The following is a 21,915-nucleotide window of genomic DNA, read 5'->3' as shown; positions in this document are numbered from 1 at the left end:
ATATTTTCACTTTGTGGCACTGCTGCTGCTGCTGCTAAGTCGCTTCAGTCGTGTCTGACTCTGTGCGACCCCATAGACGGCAGCCCACCAGGCTCCTCCGTCCCTGGGATTCTCCAGGCAAGAACATTGTAGTGGGTTGCCATTTCCTTCTCCAACGCATGCATGCATGCTAAGTTGCTTCTGTTGTGTCCGACTCTATGCGACCCTGTGGACAGCCCACCAGGCTCCTCTGTCCACAGGATTCTCTAGGCAAGAATACTGGAGTGGGTTGCTATTTCCTTCTCCATTGGTCTCTAGAGGTTAAGAACTAGTTTTATTTTTCCAAATTATTAGCAGTTGGGAGTCTTATATGTATAAATGATTTATTTTTAATAATAAATATGTATTGATTTATAATGTAAATAATAATACAGGTAACTCAGAATTTAAAAAATGGAACACCTAAAGTGAGCATTTTCATACAAATCATCAGAATATATTTATATTATATATAAATTTACATGTTAGAAGATGCTACTGAAATTTTGCTCTATAGAATATCACTCTAGAATTCTTAAAAAAAAATCACCGGGAAGAATTAGATGATGGCTGTGAAACAGATTCTCCCATTACAATACTACTTCGGTCATTTAAAGTTTTGACAACAGTTGTAGCTGGAGACTGGAGCACTTTACGAGAAAGCCTCATTCTTCCATCAGCTGGATCACGTCCAAAGTACTTCACCTGTGTTAAAGAAACAAATATACTTTAAATATACTGGCGTGCTGCAGTCCATGGGGTTGCAAAGAGTTGGACATGACTGAGTGACTGAACAACAACATACTTTAAAAGTTATAGCACACTGCCTGATACCCAGATTAAAAGATACTTGGTCCAAAAAGGTAATGATTAAAGTTTTTACTTGTTCACTGAAAGCATGCTGCTGCTGCTAAGTTGCTCCAGTTGTGTCCGACTCTGTGCGACCCCACAGACGGTAGCCCACCAGGCTCCCCAGTCCCTGGGATTCTCCAGGCAAGAACACTGGAGTGGGTTGCCATTTCCTTCTCCAATGTGTGAAAGTGAGAAGTGAAAGTGAAGTCGCTCAGTCGCGTCTGACTCTTAGTGACCCTGTGGACTGCAGCCTACCAGGCTCCTCTGTCCATGGGATTATCCAGGCAAGAGTACTGGAATGGGTTGCCATTGCCTTCTCCCACTGAAAGCATACCTCAGTGCTAATTGGAGGTATATGCTAATAAATACTTGGTTAAGTAATGATTTTAAAAAAAGAAAAGAGACGGGCATTTAGTTGCCCAATTATAATCTTCTGTTAGACTTATCTGTGCCTTTTTGTTTGTCCCTATTATGGAAGAACAGTAAAAACCATGGTGAATGAATCTAGACAAGAGCTTCTTGACCCTAACTGTGCTACGATCTATATAGGATTATGCTAGGGTCACTCAGACTAACGTTCAAAGGACCATCTATCATGCTGAATGTTACTGAAAGTCAGGGGGAGATGTGCTAACTTTTAAGTCCCTTCTGATGTTTAAAAAAAAAAATCTTATACAGAGAGATTATGTTGTAGTTCTTACCTTTCCCCGGAGGCTGTGTGAATAACGGAATGACAGATTGGAAATAGCTGATGTCTTAGTTTTTACTCAGGTCATAGGTATTAGGTGCTACTGCAACAGAATGTAGTGTGGCCCCCCCCCCCCCGCAAAAAAAAGAAACAGCAGACTGGCAGCCACTTCTCATCTATTCATAAGGACTATTACAAGGTCAATCTTGGTATCGAAATTCCAGAACTGACATCATGGCTTTCATCAAACTCAAAAACTTTCAGCCTCAACCAGTATATACCAAAGCAATTCAAGTCTTAACTCCTCAGAGTTACCTATCATGTTTCTCATGTCCTGTCTGAATCACTGATTCTTCAAATCCATCGCTGAGTTGCTCATGTATTTTTAAAAGCTTTAAAGGGGGACTATTGTCCTAACTAATCTGTAAGCTCTTTGCGGGTAAGAACTGTATCTAAATCCCTAATGAGTCTGTTTTAAGGAAGAAGTTAAAAAAGAAGACAGCATATAAATAATATAAACCACAAATGTATATTTGATTCTTTCAGCTTATTTGATTAAACAAATAATTGAAACTTAAAGTATAATTCATAACTTTAAGGCTAAAAGGATGAATACAAGTACCTGAATTTCTTGGCCAACTTCTAATCCTAAAGCACTGGGATGTTTAATCTGAAAGATAACATGTTAATATATTAGTTGTCATGCATAACTACCTACTATCCATGGTAGTACACATTTTTTTCCAAGTGGAAAATAGCTTTATTGTTTTAATCTATGAATCTAGGGGAAAGGTATATGAGTATTCGGTCTATTATTTTTTTCAACTTTTCTGTAGGTTTAAAAATTTTCAAAATAAAATGCTGAGGAAAAATAAATTGCAGTCTTACAATGATTATATATTCATGTACTCTTATCTTCTCAGAACAGTGTCCTACATATGATGGGGCTTGTAGGTCCAAAGGTACTTTTGTACCTTTACTAGACACTCTCCAAAAAGTTTGCCCCAATTTACATTCCTGTATGTCCATTTTTCTCTCTACACTCTGATGCACACTGGGAATTTTCAACTATCTGAAAAGCTGAAAACTGGGAACTTGGCTTCACTTGCATTTAAAAAAATTGCTATTGATATTGAATATCTTGGTCAGCTTAAAAAACAATTTTTCCATGTTCTTTGCTCATTTTTCCTATTGATACTCGTCTTTCTTACTGGTCTATACAAGCCCTCAGTATATGAAGCCTCTGTCATATGTTAAAGTATTTTTTCCCCTAAATTGCTGCTTGTCTTTCAAACTTACTATAATTTTGCCATAATTTTAAAAAAATGACGGGGTCAAATGTTATTACTTTATTTACATTTTTGGCTTTGATATCATGCTGAAAAAGATTTTTCCAGTTCCAAGATTAATAAAATATCTGTATTTTCATCTAGTGTCCTGCCTCAACCCTTACCCTTCCTGATGTCCAGATTTTCTTTTTCTGCCCTCACTGCCTCAAACATTTTTTTCTTTTTTACATTAACTCCTTGATCCAAATAGGACTTTGGTATAAAAAGAGGAAAGATCCTGTTTTATGAAAACAGGCTATTCCAATATGATTTATTGAATAATCTTGGTTTCTCAACTAAACATGCAACTTTTAGTATGTATTATATTCTTATGCACATAACTGGATTTATTTCTGATTTTTGTTGTCCATTTCTGGGCCAGTAATCCATTGTTTTATCCTGTATTGCTTCATATAATATTTTAATATTTGATAAAACAACTATTATTTCTCTGCCCCATAGTATTCTCGAATGGTTTCATATTCTTAAGTCTTCCAAATATAGCCTATAATAAAGATTAAGGACATCCTAAGAATTATTTTTCTATGACTGGGCTAGTCAGGAAAATTGGGAAAACAGGGTTATAGCTAGATATTTTTAGAAATTGCTGTGTGTTAACTCTAGAACTGTTCCACCTCAAAACATTCAAGAATGTTTCTACTCCATCACTGAAGCAGAGAAACATTATGTGGTAAACAGTGTAAACCCTTTTGTCAAGCAGTATTTCTGTCTTTTTTGTTTTGTCTTTGTGTTTAGTAGTAGACAAAGTGTATAGTCCTTATCAACCTAGGTAATTTCACTATGGTTATTTTAAGGCAGTTAAAATAATCAAATCTGCCTTTCTTGTTTTTACCTTTCGTTGATCAAGTTGTGTGTTGTGAAGCAGTACTGCAGTCATATTTGGATAGAGTTTAACCATTACTCCAGTGTCTCTATAGTAAGGAAATAAGCCTGATTAGAATAATAAGGAACTTTATTATCTACAGATAATTAAACTGTGGTTATGTTTTCACAGGAGAACAAAGTAAAAAAAACACATAAAAACCACTCTCCAGTACATGTTTTTTATAACTATAAAAAGTATGATTATCTAAGTGGAATACTTATTTTTCCAACGGAAAATACACCTTGTATTTAAATACTTACGGATCAAAGGACAGAGAAAAGATAAAGGAAAAATAGGTAGAGAAAAGCTTTTGGAATATACATTCTTTTATATTTCTCTTCATAATATTTTCCAAAAACTTTTGAAATGGCATTAAATATTTTAAAGTAAGTGTAGAATGATGATCAACCTGTTAAGTAGTGATTTAAGGAAGTGAAGTGAAGTGAGTGAAAGTTGCTCAGTTGTATCTGACTCTTTGCGACCTCACGGACTGTAGCCCTCCAGGCTCCTCTGTCCATGGAATTCTCCAGGCCAGAATACTGGAGTAGTCTTTCCCTTCTCCAGCCTATCTTCCCAATCCAGGGATCGAGCCTAGGTCTCCTGCATTGCAGGCGGATTCTTTACCAGCTGAACCACAAGGGAAGCCCAAGAATACTTTCACTGCAGTGAAAGCCTGCAGTCTTAACCACTGGACCACAAGGGAAGTCCCAAAAAGGTAATTTTCTGATTCAGAAAATTCAGTCTTTTTAGCTAGTTAAAAAAAATGAGTTGAGGTTGAAACTGGCATTTAAAAAATTGTACTACTTAGGCATTTAATACTATCTTTAAAACAAGTCAACAAGAAACTACCAAAAAGAAAAAAGTACAAAGAGAAAGGAAATATGTTTATTGGAAGATTAAAATGGTGGGAACTTTGGTTAAAGAAAACGATTCAGTCAGAAAAATCTAATATTATAATAATCATCATAGAACCATGTTCATGAAAATTTACAAACTGGTGTAGATTTTATCTTAAGAATAATGATTATATGGTAATTGACACATAACCTAAACACCTTATACTTTCAAAATAATGCAAATGTGAAGTTAATATGAGATTATAATATAAAATCTTACAAAAAGCACAGCATTTTAGTTGATATTACCTGATTTCAGTTATTGTGGCGGTGTACACTGCTCCAAATTCTAATTGCTGCTCTTGCTGTAAGTACAAAATAAACCATAAGATTCATAAAGAAAACAGTAACAAAAGGTAGAAAAAAAAAGTAACTATCAAAAGCTCAATACTTACATCATCTTTGCAGATATCAGAAATGAAGTCTCTTGCTTCATGCATGGCACTAGGTGTTGGTGCAAAGATGGAAAATGTTTCTTCATCTATCTGGCTAATAGTGACTCCTTTTAAAAAGATAATTTCACATATTGAAGTTAACTTGCTCATTCCAGTAGAGAAAAGCCTTAAAAGTAAATTTGAGAGCAGGGGGTGACCTGGAAGTAGCTGGGCAGGGTACTGTGTTTAATTACAAGGAATCACGCAGGGATTCATTCATCAACAAATACACATGGCACACCTGCTATGTATCCAACACTGCGCTAGGCACTGGGGATACAATATGTGAACCAGTGTCCCTACTTTTTTGGTGGGAGAAAACATTTAAGTTCTAATTTTGGTTCTGTGCTTTTAATTAGAAGAAACGATAGAACACTTTCCTCACCGTTTCTTCTTTCTTCCTCTTTTTAGAGTGGTCATAGGATGGATGAGGGATGAAATCATGTCATTTCTCAATCTTGAGAACTGCCTAAGGTTACTTGACTGCTTATGCTCCTTCTATAACCTCAGAGCTGGTAAGTGACTAGGTATCCCAAAGATTGATTCCAGAAAAAAAAGCAAATTAAAGCATACTACTTCTACACGTATTCTCTAAAGAAAATTAAGGAGTCTAAATAAATAAGACTAAGTGAAAAACAAAACTCATAATAAGAAAAATTAAAACTCTTCTAACGTGAAAAAGTAGTTTTTCTAAATGTCTGATTTTAAAATGTTGAAGAAAAAAGGATTAATTCTAAGTCACCCTTCTTGAATATAATTAAAGATGATCATTTACTAATTAAGAGGCATACACAGAAATAAAGACATGTCGATGTTACATCCTTTTCTCATCTCATTGAAATGTCAATGTTACATTTCTCATTTCTCAAACATATTTTTGGAGAAACACAGTAGAGATATAATGGCAAACTTACATGACCTAAATGAAAAATCCCAAACTGCATACAACTCTTACCTGTTTCAGCCTGAAGTTTTTTTAAATGATATCCACCCGGTCCAACAAATTTTGCTCTTTTTGATAATGGAACCTGAACAGTTTCTGAAACGTAGCATAGACAAAAATAGAAATAATTCACATTCATTCATATATATATATATATATATATGTATGAACCTAAAAATGTACTGGTCAGTCAAGACTTGGCTAAGACACATGTACAAATATTTTAGTATGAAACAGAAAAACAGCTTACTACGTGACTAAAAAAGTTCTTATGTTTCAGATTATCCCCTCAAATTTAAAGTATTTTAACTATAAAAGCATTTAAATTGTTTTGTGTATGGATTTAAAAAAGTTTTTCAAATAGCAGTGTTCAGTTCAGTTCAGTTCAGTCGCTCAGTCGTGTCCGACTCTCCGCGACCCCATGAATCACAGCACGCCAGGCCTCCCTGTCCATCACCAACTCCCGGAGTTCACTCAAACTCATGTCCATCGAGTCGGTGATGCCATCCAGCCATCTCATTCTCCGTCGTCCCCTTCTCCTCCCGCCCCCAACCTTTCCCAGCATCAGAGTCTTTTCCAGTGAGTCAACTCGTCGCATGAGGTGGCCAAAGTATTGCAGTTTCAGCTTTAGCATCAGTCCCTCCAATGAACATCCAGGATTGATCTATAATAATGTTTACCTTATCATCAAATCAATAATTTTAATGTATTACCTACAACAGGTCCATTTTCTTTTCTAGATGTTCGAGGTTTTGAAATTGTTTTGTTCATTATCTGTAATATCTCCTTTTTTGCCACTAGAAGAAATAAAAACATAATAATCAAAGCTCTTCACATCTCAATTACCTTAAAAATTCTACTTGTATTCCCCTCTCCATAAATCCTATCTTGGGGAGTCAATTTGTAAAAACTGAATTTTCACTGGTCATCCACTTTGGTGATAGTCATGTATCTAGTAACTTAATACTTCTTGATTTAGGTTATTACGTTAAATTCATTTTCTAAAGCAGTATTTTAGAATAACCCTATTTTAAATAATAAGCCTAATGGGAATTATAATTCACATTTAACACATAGTGATGAAAGAAGAATCAGGCGTACTGGCTTGACATACCTGAGGCTTGCTGAATGGCCTCCATTACAATTTTTATTGGTATTCCAGGCAATTTGATGTCAGCCTAATATGGAAAAACCAAAAAATTATATAAATATTGATTTTTGATATAATTTAAGTATTTAAAAATAAAATAAAATAGGTTCTAAAATACCTGCAGTGCAGTTATTCCTTTAGAAGTGCCAGCTATTTTGAAATCCATATCACCATGGTAATCTTCAATCCCCTTAAATAATTTAAAAAATTATGATATAGTAATAATTTTAAACAAAAATGAAATTCACCCATAGTCACTGTAGAGGAATTTTTAAAAATAACTTTATAAGTAAACTATATCCTTTAGAACATATATATTTCACGTATTAATAAAATAAAAAACATGTATTAAATACAAAAAAAAATGGAGTTTTAAGTTACATATATTTCATTAAAAAATCAATTTTTAGATAATGTCCCATAAATGCATAAGAACTAATTTATAATCATCCTAAAGTGAGCCAATATGAATACTCATACTGTAATATTTGTTTTTAATTCACATCCTATAAAATCCAAGGCAGATATGCAGGAGGAAAGTTAAGAACATGGACTTCTATTTTTCTAGCACTAGCATTCTTCTAAGTACTTTGTTTACAAAGTGTGTATAATCTTCACCATTAAACATTTGAAAATGTGAATATACTTGCCAGAATATCTGTCAGCAAACGATAGTCTTCTATTTCACCTTTGTCAGGATTGTTTTTGGTGACCAATCCTATTGCCACACCTGCCACAGCAGATGAAATTGGAACTCCTATAATTGAGAAAAAGAACTTGTGTACAATGTGTACATATCAGCCAAACACAGGTCATTCATTGTTCTGTTGACATTTATTTTAATATAACTGGATGGTGTTCTATATTGACAATTATCAAAACTAAGAGGAAGTCAAAGTGAAAGTTGCTCAGTTATGTCCGACTCTTTGCAACCCTATGGACTGTACAGTTCCATGGAATTCTCCAGGCCAGAATACTGAAGTGGGTAGCCTTTCCCTTCTCCAGGGGATCTTCCCAACCCAGGGATTGAACCCAGGTCTCCCACATTGCAGGCAGATCCTTTACCAGCTAAGCCGCAACTGAAGCCTTAATAAATCATCTGCCTGCCTCATTTCCTCTTAAATATATAATAAAAGTCCTTTAACATAATTCTTTGTTCTCAACAAAAACTTCTCTAATAATGGCAAACTTAACTTTTAAAGTAATCCACTTCTTTGTGCTTTGCTTTTGGAGCCTTCTTTTTCTTTTTGAAAAATACTCATGTATTTGATAAACCTTTTCAGCCTAAGTCCTTCAGTCCACTTCCCCATGACAGCACCATTAGATTTGTGTATCCTCCCAAAAATTATACCCAGGGAATCTAAATGTGAGTTTAATTTTTTCTTTATTTTATTCTTTTGAATAGCTGCAGAGTACTCCCTGTATGTGTTTATAAGCTACACAGTATAAATGGGGTTACTGAGTTGAAGCTGGTGTGGATTTACATTTCTTATAACGTCAAACTGTCTTCCACAGTGTGTAGTATTTTATACTTTTACCAGCAGTATTTGATGCTCCCTGCTATTCTACATTCTTGTTAATTTTTGTTAAATCTTTTGACCTTTGCCATCTGAATGATAAAGATGATAACTTACTCTTTTTAACTTGATTTCTGTTTTTATGAGTGAAACTGAACTTTTTAAAATTGTTTTAAAACCATTTATATTTCTTTTCCTGTGAACTGGCTCTTCATGGCCTTCAGCTGTTTTCTTACATGGTTGTTAGTCTTTTTGTTATTGATTTATAAGAGTTTTTAATGTGGACAGATCTTTGTTAAATATTTAGACTGTACAATAAATAAAATACAAATATGAAATACATGATAAAATATTATTTTCTAATCTGTTGATTTTCTTGTGTTTTTCCCTGTATAGGATTTTCTATGTAATCATAGTTCCTGGATTTTGCTTAGAAAGGTTTTTTTTTTTTAATTTTTTGGCTGTACTGCATGGCTTGTGGAATCTTAGTTCCCCAACCAGGGGTTGAACCCAGGCCACTGCAGTGAAAGCACTGAGTTCTAACCACTGGATGGCCAGGGAATTCCCTAGAAAGGCTTTATTTTTTTCTGTCCAAGAGTTTCATAAAATCTTGTTTAATTTTTTAAAAGGAAGTTTAAAGTTTTGATCACTTGAAACTTACTTGGCATAAAGGAAAGTGGTAGAGACCTCATTTCATATTCTTTATGCCTATAGTTTTAACTATCACCTATAATGTTGATGACTTAAAAATTTATCCCTCCTACCTAGGTCTCTCTGCTAAACCTAGATCTGTACAACCCATCTGCCTGCTGTTATCTCCAGCTAAATGTCCCTAATGCATTTTAAATATGTAAATAAATATAAAATTTTAAATTTCAAAATTTAATCACCCTCGATAAATCCCTTTTCTCCTGCATTCCCTGTCTTGATTGAAAGCAATGACATATTAGAATCAACACTTCTTTCCTCATTTCCTTCATGTTAACCAAGTCACAGAAATCTGATTAGAGGTTCATCCTCTAAATATTATTTTGTAGAAAATTTGTCCTTTCCTCTGAATACTGAAATGTCCATTGCTACTTCTTTAGTCCAAGTCCACACTATTTCTTCCCCTGGCAAGAGTTTCCCTGTCCAGTTTTCAGATTTTTAGCTCCCCTGCCCCTACCCCAGCTCCTATTCTCTCCTACATCATTGCCTAGGTCTATCATGTAAGCTAGGAAAAACTACCCCCAAAAGAATAGCAGATTCACATCACGCTACTTTTCTCTATAAAATCCTTCAAGTTCCCCATTACTTGCTTTCAGGAATTTTTTGTGTTAAGTTCTGTAGTGAAAAAAGTTTGGGAAATATCTTGTTCCTAGAGATTCAATATTCACATTAACCTATTTAAGTTTACTTAAACCATATTAAACAAACTTGTTTAATCCCGTGAAAACATATTTTTTTTCATAGTATATAATAACAACCTGTGGTACTCTTTTTCATGGAATACTGAGTTGGGAAAATTTCAAACTCCTTAGTATAATAATGATCTTTGAAATATAGTCCCAGTGTATTACATCATCACACCTTTCAAATATATTTCAGAAACACACTATACTGTTTCATAACTTTGCACAGGCTCCTTTCACATGAAATATGGGCCTTATTGCTAATATGCCTGGTCAACGACCACTCAACCTTTAAATTCAAATGGAATGTAGCTGTCTCTATGAAGCCAATTATGTTCAACCTAGTTCGTCATCCATATTGTACATATCTGTGCCTTGTACATATTTGTATTATCCCTTTGATGTGTTAGTATCTTTATGTTTGTTTTTGTTCCTGCAAACTTTTAAAAAACTGGGTTCCCCTGTAGCATAGATAGCGTCTGATGTAAGACACTGCAAGCACTCATGTATTTGAATTGAATACCATTTGCTGGCTCTTCCCACAGAATCTGACATTCATTCTTATCAATTTCTTTTTCTCTGTGGCTCCTTATTTTCTAATGTTAACATCTTTTTTAAGAGATCAAAACTGTCATTTAACACATTAATCACATACTACTTTTTATCAGTATCTTTTTTTATTGGCAGACCAGTGTTCTTAGTCAATTCAATAACTTTTTTAGTCAGTTTTTAAGGACAAGGTTTAGGATGGAGCATCTTCAAGCTCCAATTCAGAACTCTCTCCAACCTACTGATCAGATTATCTAGTCCTGGCTGCTCACCCTTCAGCTAGTTATAAACGTTATACTTATCACCCATTATCAATTTCAGGATCCTCTTCTGCCAAGGTCAAAAACTGCTGAGCTGAGCTCTAGATACACACTGTACAAGCAGCATCCTCCCTCTCCTCTATGCGTGGCTACTTGGAGTGACTCTCTTCTACCTCCTTGTTAAAATACTTACACAGTAGGGTCACTGTCAAGTTCACTGGGTCATTACACTTTACAGGAAATACATAGATCTTTCAAAAGTAAGAATTCTTTGTTTCTTTGGTATGCTAACCTTCATGATTTCTCCAATACTGCCAAATTGGTTCAGTTATCTTATCCTGAAATTCTCATTACTTAGGATGAGTTTCTGTCTAGACCTGCAGATCTGAATTTATTTAGAGCGGATAAAGACTCTCTTGTGATCTTTTATCTTTCAGTTCACCTTTTTCAGGATTTGTTCTGTGTTTTCCAATATGAGATTATAAGAGTGATGAGTGCAAGCTGCATGAGACAGAGACTTTGTTTTGTTCACCACCAAGTCCCAAGAGTTTAGATCAGTGCTTGGCACAGTTAGTATACAATAACGATTTGTTGAATATATGAAGGTGAAAAGAGAAATGGTATTTTAACCAGCTACCTTAAATATCAGGTTGTTTTCTTTCCACTGAATAGAACTAGAAAAGTGCCTTTAATTGCCTTTAGCTTTTTTTGTTTTGCCTTAAAGGTTTTTAGATAATGGTATCATGTTGGCTTAGTGGTAAAGAATCCGCCTGCTAATGCAGGAGACATGGGTTCAATCCCTGGGTCGGGAAGATTCCCTGGAGAAGGAAATGGCAACCCACTCTAGTATTCTTGCCGGGAAAGCTCCATGGACAGAGGAGCCTGTGGGCTACATACGATTCATGGGGTTGCAGAATCGGACATGACTGAGTGATTGAACACACATTATACACTTATACCATTCTTTCATTTCATTCTTCATTATATCATCCTTTCTGTCTCTCTCCTCTTCTGCACTCTAAATGTGAGAACTTATACGGAACTCTGTGTGTGGCCTCTTTGAGAGTCTTTAGGCTCCTCTTCTCTTTCGTCTTAAATAGCCTCACTGGTAACTGGCAGATACTGTTTTCAGAGTCTCTTAACATGCTGCCTCTTTCCTTTCTGGTGTTTCAGATCCAGAGATTATACTGAACCACCTGCAGTCTTCCTTCCTAAAGTTCTGTGTACTCCTCTATGAGTGGCATTCTTCCCAGGGTTTGCTTAAAATGACTGAAAGATTCGTTCGTTCGTTCCGTCACTCAGTCGTGTCCGACTCTTTGCGACCCCGTGGACTGTAGCCTACCAGGCTTCTCTGTCCATGGGATTCTCCAGGCAAGAATACTGGACTGGGTTGCCGTTTCCTTTTCCAGGGGATCTTCCCGACCCAGGGATTGAACCCAGGTCTCCCGCATTGGAGGCAGACGCTTTAACCTCTGAGCCACCAGGGAAGCCCTGACTGAAAGATTACATAAACTATTTTCCTTTATGGGTCCTAATAATTCTGCTTGCTAAGCCAGGGTTAGGGTTAGGGTTAGGGTTAGGGTTAGGGTTATTTATCAAATAAATAATTTCAATTTATTACTTTTAGCCAAGAATAAGAATTTCAGCAGATATCTGTAGTTGAAACTGTGCTTTTTAATTATCTTCTTTCTGGCCTGGTTTGGTAATCTGTAATATGACTTCTTCAAGTCTTGCTAAAATACAATTTTTAAAAATCCTATATTTTATTACTGATTAAGTCTATATTATGTAAATAAGCTTTGGTAGTTTTGAGTTTTGAGACATAATTCTTTTACCTGCATCCATTAATGCTAAACTTCCACCACATGCAGATGCCATAGAAGATGACCCTATAAAAAACAAAGGAAAATACTTGCTTTAATACTGATTTTTGTTAAATGTAGAAAATTGCTGCTGCTGCTGCTAAGTCACTTCAGTCGTGTCCGACTCTGTGTGACCCCATAGATGGAAGCCCACCAGGCTCCCCCATCCCTGGGATTCTCCAGGCAAGAACACTGGAGTGGGTTGCCATTTCCTTCTCCAATGTGTGAAAGTGAAAAGTGAAAGTGAAGTCACTCAGTTGTGTCTGACCCCTAGTGACTCCCACCAGGCTCCTCCATCCATGGTATTTTCTAGGCAAGAGTACTGGAGTGGCTTGCCATTGCCTTCTCCGGTAGAAAATTGCTACTGTTAGTTATTTCCTTACAATTACTCATTTATAATTTAAATATTCAGTATTCTTTCCTTCCTTTTAAAAGCACTTAAGGCAAGCTCTCCTAAACCACAGACTACAGAGCTGCACAGACAATGTGACAGCCATTAGCAACGTGTGGCTAAATTTAAATTATCTGAAATAAATTCAGTCCCTAAAACAGGGAAGGAAAGTTATGACCAACCTTGATAGTATATTAAAAAGCAGAGACATTACTTTGCCAACCAAGGGCCGTCTAGTCAAGGCAATGGTTTTTCCCGTGGTCATGTATGGATGTGAGAGTTGGACTGTGAAGAAGGCTGATCGCCGAAGAATCGATGCTTTTGAACTGTGGTGTTGGAGAAGACTCTTGAGAGTCCCTTATACTGCAAGGAGATCCAACCAGTCCATTCTAAAGGAGATCAATCCTGGATGTTCATTGGAGGGACTGATGCTAAAGCTGAAACTGCAATACTTTGGCCACCTCATGCGACGAGTTGACTCACTGGAAAAGACTCTGATGCTGGGAAAGGTTGGGGGCGGGAGGAGAAGGGGACGACGGAGAATGAGATGGCTGGATTGCATCACCGACTCTGTGGACATGAGTTTGAGTGTACTCCGGGAGTTGGTGATGGACAGGGAGGCCTGGCGTTCTGTGATTCATGGGGTCGCGGAGAGTCGGACACGACTGAGCGACTGAACTGAACTGAAAACAGGGAGTCCATTCTTTTTCAATAGGAAAAATGTTTCAAAACCATACCATTTGACTCTAGTACTTCTGATGTGACTCTTATGGTGAAAGGAAAATCTTTAGGAATAACAGGATACAGAGCTCTCTCAGCAAGAGCACCTAAATCAGAACAGAAAATAATGAGCACACACACAAAAAAAATGCTAAGTCTCTTTAATAAAATCATGTACATACAGAGATTTGTACCTACCATGCCCAAGTTCTCTTCTATTTACACCAGTGACTTTGCCAATTTCATTAGTTGCATAGGGAGGAAACTTAAAAAAACAAACAAAAAGCACGTACATATACAATTGACATGGAAAGATATCCTATATATATAAGTTACAAATATAAACAGAATTCCATATTTGTGAAAAAAAAGGAAAAAAGTACATTTATACACACAGAAAATGTCTGGACCCCTAAGACATATACCAAACTGCTAAAAGTAGCTATTTCTAGTGTTTATATGACCTGGGGTGGGAAATGGATGGTTATGAGGATTTACAACTCAAACTTCTATAATATTTAAGTTGTTAACAATAACAAAATACTATATTTTTATAATACAAGAAATATACATTAAAAAAAACGCACATCAAGGAAACAGATCTTTTCCAATAAGGGTATTACTTTAGCCAAGAGTTGTAAACTATTTTATTTGATTGATATACTGTCTTAAAAGAATATAAACTAGATGTAGTTGTTTAAAAAACTGAAAAATTTCCTGTAAAAATCTGGAATTCCACTTACTTTAAATATTTTTTAAAAGAGAGAGATGGAACATGAATCTGATAAAGCCTCTAGATCTAGTGGTCAATTTGCAGGAGATAGACCATTGAACTGTGAGTGGTCTGACTGCACTCATGGTAATATGAGTGCAGTCAGCACCCAGGCTGTGGGGAATACTACAGGTCAGATGGCTCTGGGAGTTCAACAGAAAGACTGTAAAGAAAAGAATATGATGGAGGAGAGACCTATAGATTAAGAGAGACTTAAAGAATATCATATTAAAAAAAAAATGGACAAGACTACACTGTTGTGCGTGACAGAAACCCAAGGAAGTGATTACTATTAATATAAAACTCAGAAGAGTAGTTACTTTTAGGGAAAGAAGGTTTTTAAGACTGGGATGAAAAACACGGAAGGACTGACTGGACACATTCTATGACTTTGGTGGTAGTTACAAGGATGTCTGTCTTATGAAAACTCATTAAGTCATCCTTTGTTTTATTTGGTTTTCAGTATCTATATTTTATGATAAAAAGATTTTTTAAAAAAATGAAATAAAATAGCAATACAGCCCATATCTTTCTCCTGCCTCTGCCTTCACCTCTTTTCCCAATTATCAGCTAGAGCTGTATTTTTTGCAGGTGCCCTTTTTAAAGACTTTATCAAGATTTTTTTAAAGACTGCCATGTGCTCTTCAGTTCTTGACCTAACATTTGCCTTATCAATTATAATTCCTCTCTGGCTTCTCTAGCATCTGTATATATCCCAAACAGGATATTAGGAATTTAAAACCTGTGAGAATCTCCAGGTGTAGATATTCTCTAGCATATATTTTCTACATGAAATATTCTCTATTAGCTATAGCAGATTCAACAAAATTGAGATGCTGGGATTCTGGGCAGCCAACAATAGCCACTCAAAAGGCCTGCTGCTGTACACTAGTCTCCCAAACTGTGTGCTTCAAGTACTAAAATTAGAGTGCTATATGATTGTGTCATGTCTGGTCCCTTAGAAAAGCTAATCAAAAACTCAATTACATGTACTGATATCATACATAAAATAATTTAACATTAAATACCTCAGTTCTTTTGCTGCTAATCAAATGAGTAAAAATATGAACATTTAAATGAACTAAAGGGAGATGGTGATTTGCCAGTTGAAGTATTTGAAAAGCTCCACTTGTTGGACATACATGTGAACAGTTAACAACTCTTTGACTAATACAATATTGTCTACTATACTTTAGCCTTTATTTATCGACTCAGAACAGGATGTTGGTTGGAAAGGTATTACTTGTCTCTCTACTCTCTAAATCCCTCTGTAAGGATTAAAATAAGTGCCCAAACCTTAACAGATATATGATAAAACTGGCATAGTAAAATGTTAATAGCAGGAACCTCAGTAGTGGATATACAGGTTATCTACTGTAAAAATCTTTCAAAATAAAATACCGGGGAAAAATTCACCTTACCTCATAGTGCAGCATGAAATTTTTATCTTTTATCCCACTGCAAACAAAAAGCATAATATTAAAGACATCATGCAGATATACATTTATTCAATAAACAATGAAAAAAGATGTAAGGGAATTTAAAAAACAACTGGTTATTAAGGAAAATTGGTCTGAAATTGAATACCAGAAGAATTAGAAGGATGATCAGAGACAGTTGTGTCCTCCCCTGCTAGGGTTAGGGCTTTTGAATTCTACACAGATTTAAGAAAACAATTTTGCTTCAAATAAAGACTTAGATATCCAGACTTAAATACTAAGACAAAAGACACATTTTAAAGCATTAATAACTAGTAAGAATCCTAAATGTTATAAACATATCATTTAAATCTCAGTTATGATCTTCTAAGTCAAACATGTGAAATGAAAATCAATAACTGAAATGATATAACTGAGAACAATCAGAGGATCTGACAGGCAAAGATTTTTTTCAGGGTTTGAAAAGATTGAAAAGAGAACTGTTATTGAATGTACAACATTGGGGAGAATAAAGAAGAGAAGAAAATATTCCTGGAAGCAGGAAACCAAATTTTTTTTAATTGAGGAAAAGACAGGCATACACAGGTTCTTGGCACAATGTTCCATTTGAGTGGGATTACAAAAGGCACCTCTCTGTACAGAGGATTTAGAAAGTCTTGAGCCAGGGCTGGATCTGCACAACCATAAATTGCAGCCTTTTGGAAAGAAATTTGAAAACAAGACACCTCCAGAAGACTAAAGCAATCATAGATTTGGGGGGCTAGAGAGGAGCCTAGGGATCATTAACCAAGTACCTGCACTTTATACGGTGAGAAGACAAAAGACCAGCATAGATGTGTGATATATGTACCACCTCACTTACAGAGGTTATAGACCTGGGACTAGAACGTAGAGAGGTACCCTGGCCAAACCCAGTACACACACTTATGAAGCTGTGTTGCCTCCTAGAAGAAAGGAGTCAGCATGAAGAGCGGGGCAACCAAGTTTTGGCCTAGGTGGGAATTGAAAATACAGAAGTTTAAGAGCTCCCCTGCCACAAAGATTCATGATTATGATGAACATTCAAGTCTTATACATATAGCTGCATTGTTATTTTTATTAGATATGTGAAAAATAATTAGTGATGCTGTCTTGAAGATGGGCATCCCTGGTGGCTCAGTGGTAAAAAAATCTTCCTGCCAAGGCAGGAGACATGAAGACATTTGGGTTAGACCCCTGGGTCAAGAAGATCCCCTGGAGAAGGAAATAGCAACCTACTCCAATATTCTTGCCTGGGAAATCCCATGGACAAAGGAGCCTAGTGGGTTATAGTTCATGGGATCACCAAAGAGTTGGACACGACATGGTGACTAAGCAACAACAATCTTGAAGGTACTGGGGATTATCTTCATCAGTTGGGAAGCAGGAAATGGGAGGTGGTCCTTTGGTCATTTGAGACGCTTAATAAAGTAAAGGGAAGCAACCTTGTTAGGCACTGAGGAAAATCTGTGGCTGTGAGTTCAGAACTCTGTTGCAGAAATGTTGGTGAGGACTGTAATATAGAGTCTGATCATATAAAATTGATCAACATGATTTTACTGCTGACTTTTTAGGAACAGAGGAGGAGAATCAAGTATTTTTTAAAACACAAGTTCAAATGTACCTTAGAATTAGATAAGTTTTTTCATTTAATAACTTCCAGATTCTTTTTGGGAACTGGGATTCTTGCTTATTATTAATAGAAAAATCTATCCAGTGTAATGATTCTAGAGATAAGAGAATGAACTAAATTACCCATGCTAGAGAATTAAATGCTTTGTTTGAATAAGTAAGTCAGGAGACAAATAGAGCACAAAAAAAACCCTTGCAATCACTACTATGTAAACAGAAAAATTAAGTATAGAGATACAGGTTTTAAGAAATAATGATAATATGCCACATGAATTATATATTGTAACATCATAACCAGGAAGCATAACTTACTTTATAGCTGTTATAATTCGGTCTGACTTAAAATTGGATTCTAATGAATCAAATGTAACAGTACAAAGCACCTAAAAAAGAAAAAATAAAATTCTTCAGGCTTTAATTTACTAACAACAAAGATGAAAACAAAAAACGTGAAAAACTCATTTAGCTTTTAAAGAAATAAGTACATTCTATTCAAAGCTTGCCAAGGTACAATAAACATTTATTCAAGGTATAGTAAATATTAGAAATGATATAATTTATATATAAATATTATATGTAAATCTCAATAATCCAGATGTCTAATATCACATAGACTACATATGAAAGGTATTAGGAGTGCTGGAGGAGGAGGACAAGAAGAGGAGTATTTATAAACCTTCCCATAAAGGAATCCTCAATAAAAGTTTAGCCAATAAAACTTCCTGCTTAAAACTGGAAAAAATTTTAAAAAGTCAATATAAGAAGACTGGAGGGACATAATATAATTCAGAGACCCTACCTACACTGTATCATTCACAACATCCAGGATACAACCTACAAGAAAACAGAAAATAGGGGCCCATTCTTAAAAGAAAAGACAATAAATAGAGACAGATCCTGAGCGGATTCAGATGTTGGATTAAAAGACAAAAGATTTTCAATACTGAACTGAACTGAACTATAATTATATTCAAGGACATAAAAGAGAACCAATAGAAATTCTAGAACTGAAATATAATGCAAATAAGATAATGCAAGAGTCACTGAATATGAATAAGGATTAGAAGAAACTGCCCAACCTATAGAACAAAAAGTGGGGAAAAAAGAACACAGCCTCCAGGACCTATAGGACAATATCAAAAGGCCTAAACATATATACTGGCAATCCCAGAATGAGAGAAAGGTGAGAATGAGATAGAAAAAATATTTGAAGAAATTACAGCTGAAATTTCTCAAGTGTGATGAAAGATACAAACTTACAGGTTTAAAGCTCAGTAAACTCTTAGTAGGATAAATAAAAGAAAACCACACTTGTCATAGTCATGCTGCTGAAAACCAAAGACAAGGAAAACCTTGAAAACACCCAGATAAAACAATAAATTACAGGGACAACGATAAATGAATGAGTGCTGACTTCTCATCAGAAAAAGGAAAACAAAAAGGAATACACCGTTTCTTTGAGTGCTAAGAGATATCAACCCAGAATCTATATTCTGGCAAAAAGATTCTTTGTAAAAAGATAAAGACACTTTCAGATAAGTGAAAAATAGGAATTTGTTATCATAAGATCCAAAGGACAATACTAAAGGAAGTCTTGTCAGATTGAAGGAAAATAACACCAATGGAAACCTGGATCTTCAGGAAGAAATAAAAACCATCAGAAATGTCAAATATGTGGGTCAATATAAAAGTCTATCTTTTTTCCTTTAAATACATAATTGTTTAAAATAAAGGTCAAAATGTTGCCTTATAGAGTTGTAACACATGTCACAACACATGATATAACTCATGAAGTAAATACAGCATAAAGGATAGAATGAGGGGCAAATATACCTAAATGGTTGCACTTTACTCATTTTGTGTGACGTGGGAAAAATTAACTGTAAAAAGACTATGAAAAGTTAAGGATGTATACCATATTCTCTAATTGTAACCATATAAAATAATACAGAAGTATAGCTAAAAAGCAAATACACAAATTAAAATGGAGATCTTAAAAAATATTCAATTAATCCAAAAAGGCAGAAGGAATAGGAAAAAAAAAAGGGCCTAGACAAAAAAACAAATAATAAAATGACAGACTAAATTCAATTAATAATTAAACTGGACCTTAATGAACAAAACACTCCAGTTAAAAGGCAGTGACTGTCTGAATGGTTAACAAAAGTACAAAATATCTTAATGGAGCTATTTATTTTAACTTTTGGGATTCCACTGGTGGTCCAGCGGATAGGACACCACACTCTCATAGCGAGGGCCCAGGTTCAATCCCTAGGTGGGAACTAAGATCCCACAAGTGACTCAGCATGGCCAAAATAATAATAATAATAATAATAATAAACTTTTACTAAAAGGCATAAAAGAAAACACAAATCAAAAACAGATTATATTTATTGAAAGACTGATTGAAAATTGTAAAAATATCATTTTTTACTCATTCCATAAAGTCAGTGCAAAGCCAATCTAAATCACTGATTTAAATTAAGAAACAAAGGTACCAGAATAGCTAAGACAATTTTGGGGGGGAGGGAAGGAAAAATAAAAAGGGAGGTTTTGTCCCTCATGTATTAAAATATATCCCCCAACTATAATAATTAAAGGAGTTTGACACTGGCCCAGGGAACTCACAAACAATGGAACAGAGTATATAGTTCAAAAATGTACATTTTCAATATGAGAAGGTGACTACAAATTAATGGGAAAAATGAATTTTTAGTAAACAGTTGCAAAACTGACTCACTCTGGAGGGTTTTGCCTCAGACCATGAATAGAATAAACTCCAAGACAGATATAGCTAAAACTAGAAAGTTAAGAGTAGGCACATAATTCTATGCCTTTGGAGTAAAGATTTCTTAAAGAAGATCTCAAAATTAAAGATTTAAGGCTCACTGTAGACATATATAGGCATGCCTCATTTTACTATACTTCACTGTACTGTGTTTAACTTTTTAATTATTTTCCAATAATGATTTTTTTTAAAGCAAGCTGAAGGTTTGTGGCAAACCTGTGTCAAGCAGGTATATCAGTGCCATTTTCCCAATAGCATTTACTCCCTTCTTGTCTTTGTGTCACATTGTAGTTAATCCTTAAAATTTTCAAAACCTCCACCAGCAAAAAAGATTATGATCTGCTGAAGGCTCAGATGATGATTAGTGTTTTTTAGCAGTATTTTTAAATTAAGGTTTCTACATATGTCGTATTCTAAGACATATGCTATCATACTATATACTACAGACTGCTGCTGCTGCTGCTGCTAAGTCACTTCAGTCGTGTCCGACTCTGTGTGACCCCATAGACGGAAGCCCACCAGGCTCCCCCGTCCCTGGGATTCTCCAGGCAAGAACACTGGAGTGGGCTGCCATTTCCTTCTCCAATGTGTGAAAGTGGAAAGTGAAAAGTGAAAGTGAAGTCGCTCAGTCGTGTCTGACCCTTAGCGACCCCACGGACTGCAGCCTACCAGGCTCCTCCGTCCATGGGATTTTCTAGGCAATAGTACTGGAGACTACAGATAGTTTAAAACATAAGTTTTATACATGCTGGGAAATAAAAAAATCTGTGTGATTTTCTTTGCTACTGAACTTGGCAGTATATCCGAGGTTTGCCTCTAGTTCAGTTCAGTTAAGTCGCTCAGTTGTGTCCGACTCTCTGCGACCCCATGAATCACAGCACGCCAGGCCTCCCTGTCCATCACCAACTCCCGGAGTTCACTCAAACTCATGTCCACAGAGTCAGTGATGCCATCCAGCCATCTCATTCTCTGTCGTCCCCTTCTCCTCCCGCCCCCAACCTTTCCTAGCATCAGAGTCTTTTCCAGTGAGTCAACTCGTCGCATGAGGTGGCCAAAGTATTGCAGTTTCAACTTTTAGCATCAGTCCTTCCAATGAACACCCAGGATTGATCTCCTTTAGAATGGACTGGTTGGATCTCCTTGCAGTCCAAGGGACTCTCAAGAGTCTTCTCCAACACCACAGTTCAAAAGCATCAATTCTTTGGCGATCAGCTTTCTTCACAGTCCAACTCTCACATCCATACATGACCACGGGAAAAACCATTGCCTTGACTAGATGGACCTTTGCTGGCAAAGTAATGTCTCTCTCTGCTTTTTAATATACTATCTAGGTTGGTCATAACTTTCCTTCCAAGGAGTAAGCGTCTTTTAATTTCATGGC

General features: G+C 35.7%; 1 protein-coding gene across 5 annotated transcripts in view; it reads right to left on the bottom strand.

Annotated features, from left to right (window-relative positions):
* The window catches only part of PNPT1 (polyribonucleotide nucleotidyltransferase 1), a 49,318-nt gene that overhangs the window by 6,938 nt on the left and 20,465 nt on the right, over positions 1-21,915 (bottom strand). For 4 of the 5 annotated variants that reach the window (XM_055400261.2, XM_055400262.2, XM_088841440.1 and 1 more), the window contains 15 exons: positions 18,059-18,129; positions 16,079-16,115; positions 14,084-14,150; positions 13,903-13,992; positions 12,748-12,801; positions 7,846-7,952; positions 7,314-7,385; positions 7,160-7,223; positions 6,759-6,842; positions 6,058-6,141; positions 5,064-5,170; positions 4,918-4,973; positions 3,740-3,818; positions 2,181-2,228; positions 569-723 (listed from right to left, as the gene is read on the bottom strand). In XM_055400261.2, coding sequence (XP_055256236.1) covers positions 569-723; positions 2,181-2,228; positions 3,740-3,818; positions 4,918-4,973; positions 5,064-5,170; positions 6,058-6,141; positions 6,759-6,842; positions 7,160-7,223; positions 7,314-7,385; positions 7,846-7,952; positions 12,748-12,801; positions 13,903-13,992; positions 14,084-14,150; positions 16,079-16,115; positions 18,059-18,129 — 1,175 coding nt within the window. Of the gene's footprint in view, positions 1-345; positions 724-2,180; positions 2,229-3,739; positions 3,819-4,917; positions 4,974-5,063; positions 5,171-6,057; positions 6,142-6,758; positions 6,843-7,159; positions 7,224-7,313; positions 7,386-7,845; positions 7,953-12,747; positions 12,802-13,902; positions 13,993-14,083; positions 14,151-16,078; positions 16,116-18,058; positions 18,130-21,915 lie in introns of those variants that run through there. The other variant, XM_088841439.1, reaches the window with a different exon arrangement.

This window comes from Moschus berezovskii, chromosome 11 (genome assembly GCF_049115385.1).
Source record: "Moschus berezovskii isolate FMDL1 chromosome 11, NW_MosBer_1.0, whole genome shotgun sequence".
In the NCBI taxonomy this organism is placed as follows: Eukaryota; Metazoa; Chordata; class Mammalia; order Artiodactyla; family Moschidae; genus Moschus; species Moschus berezovskii.
This window is presented reverse-complemented; position numbering and strand designations above follow the sequence as displayed.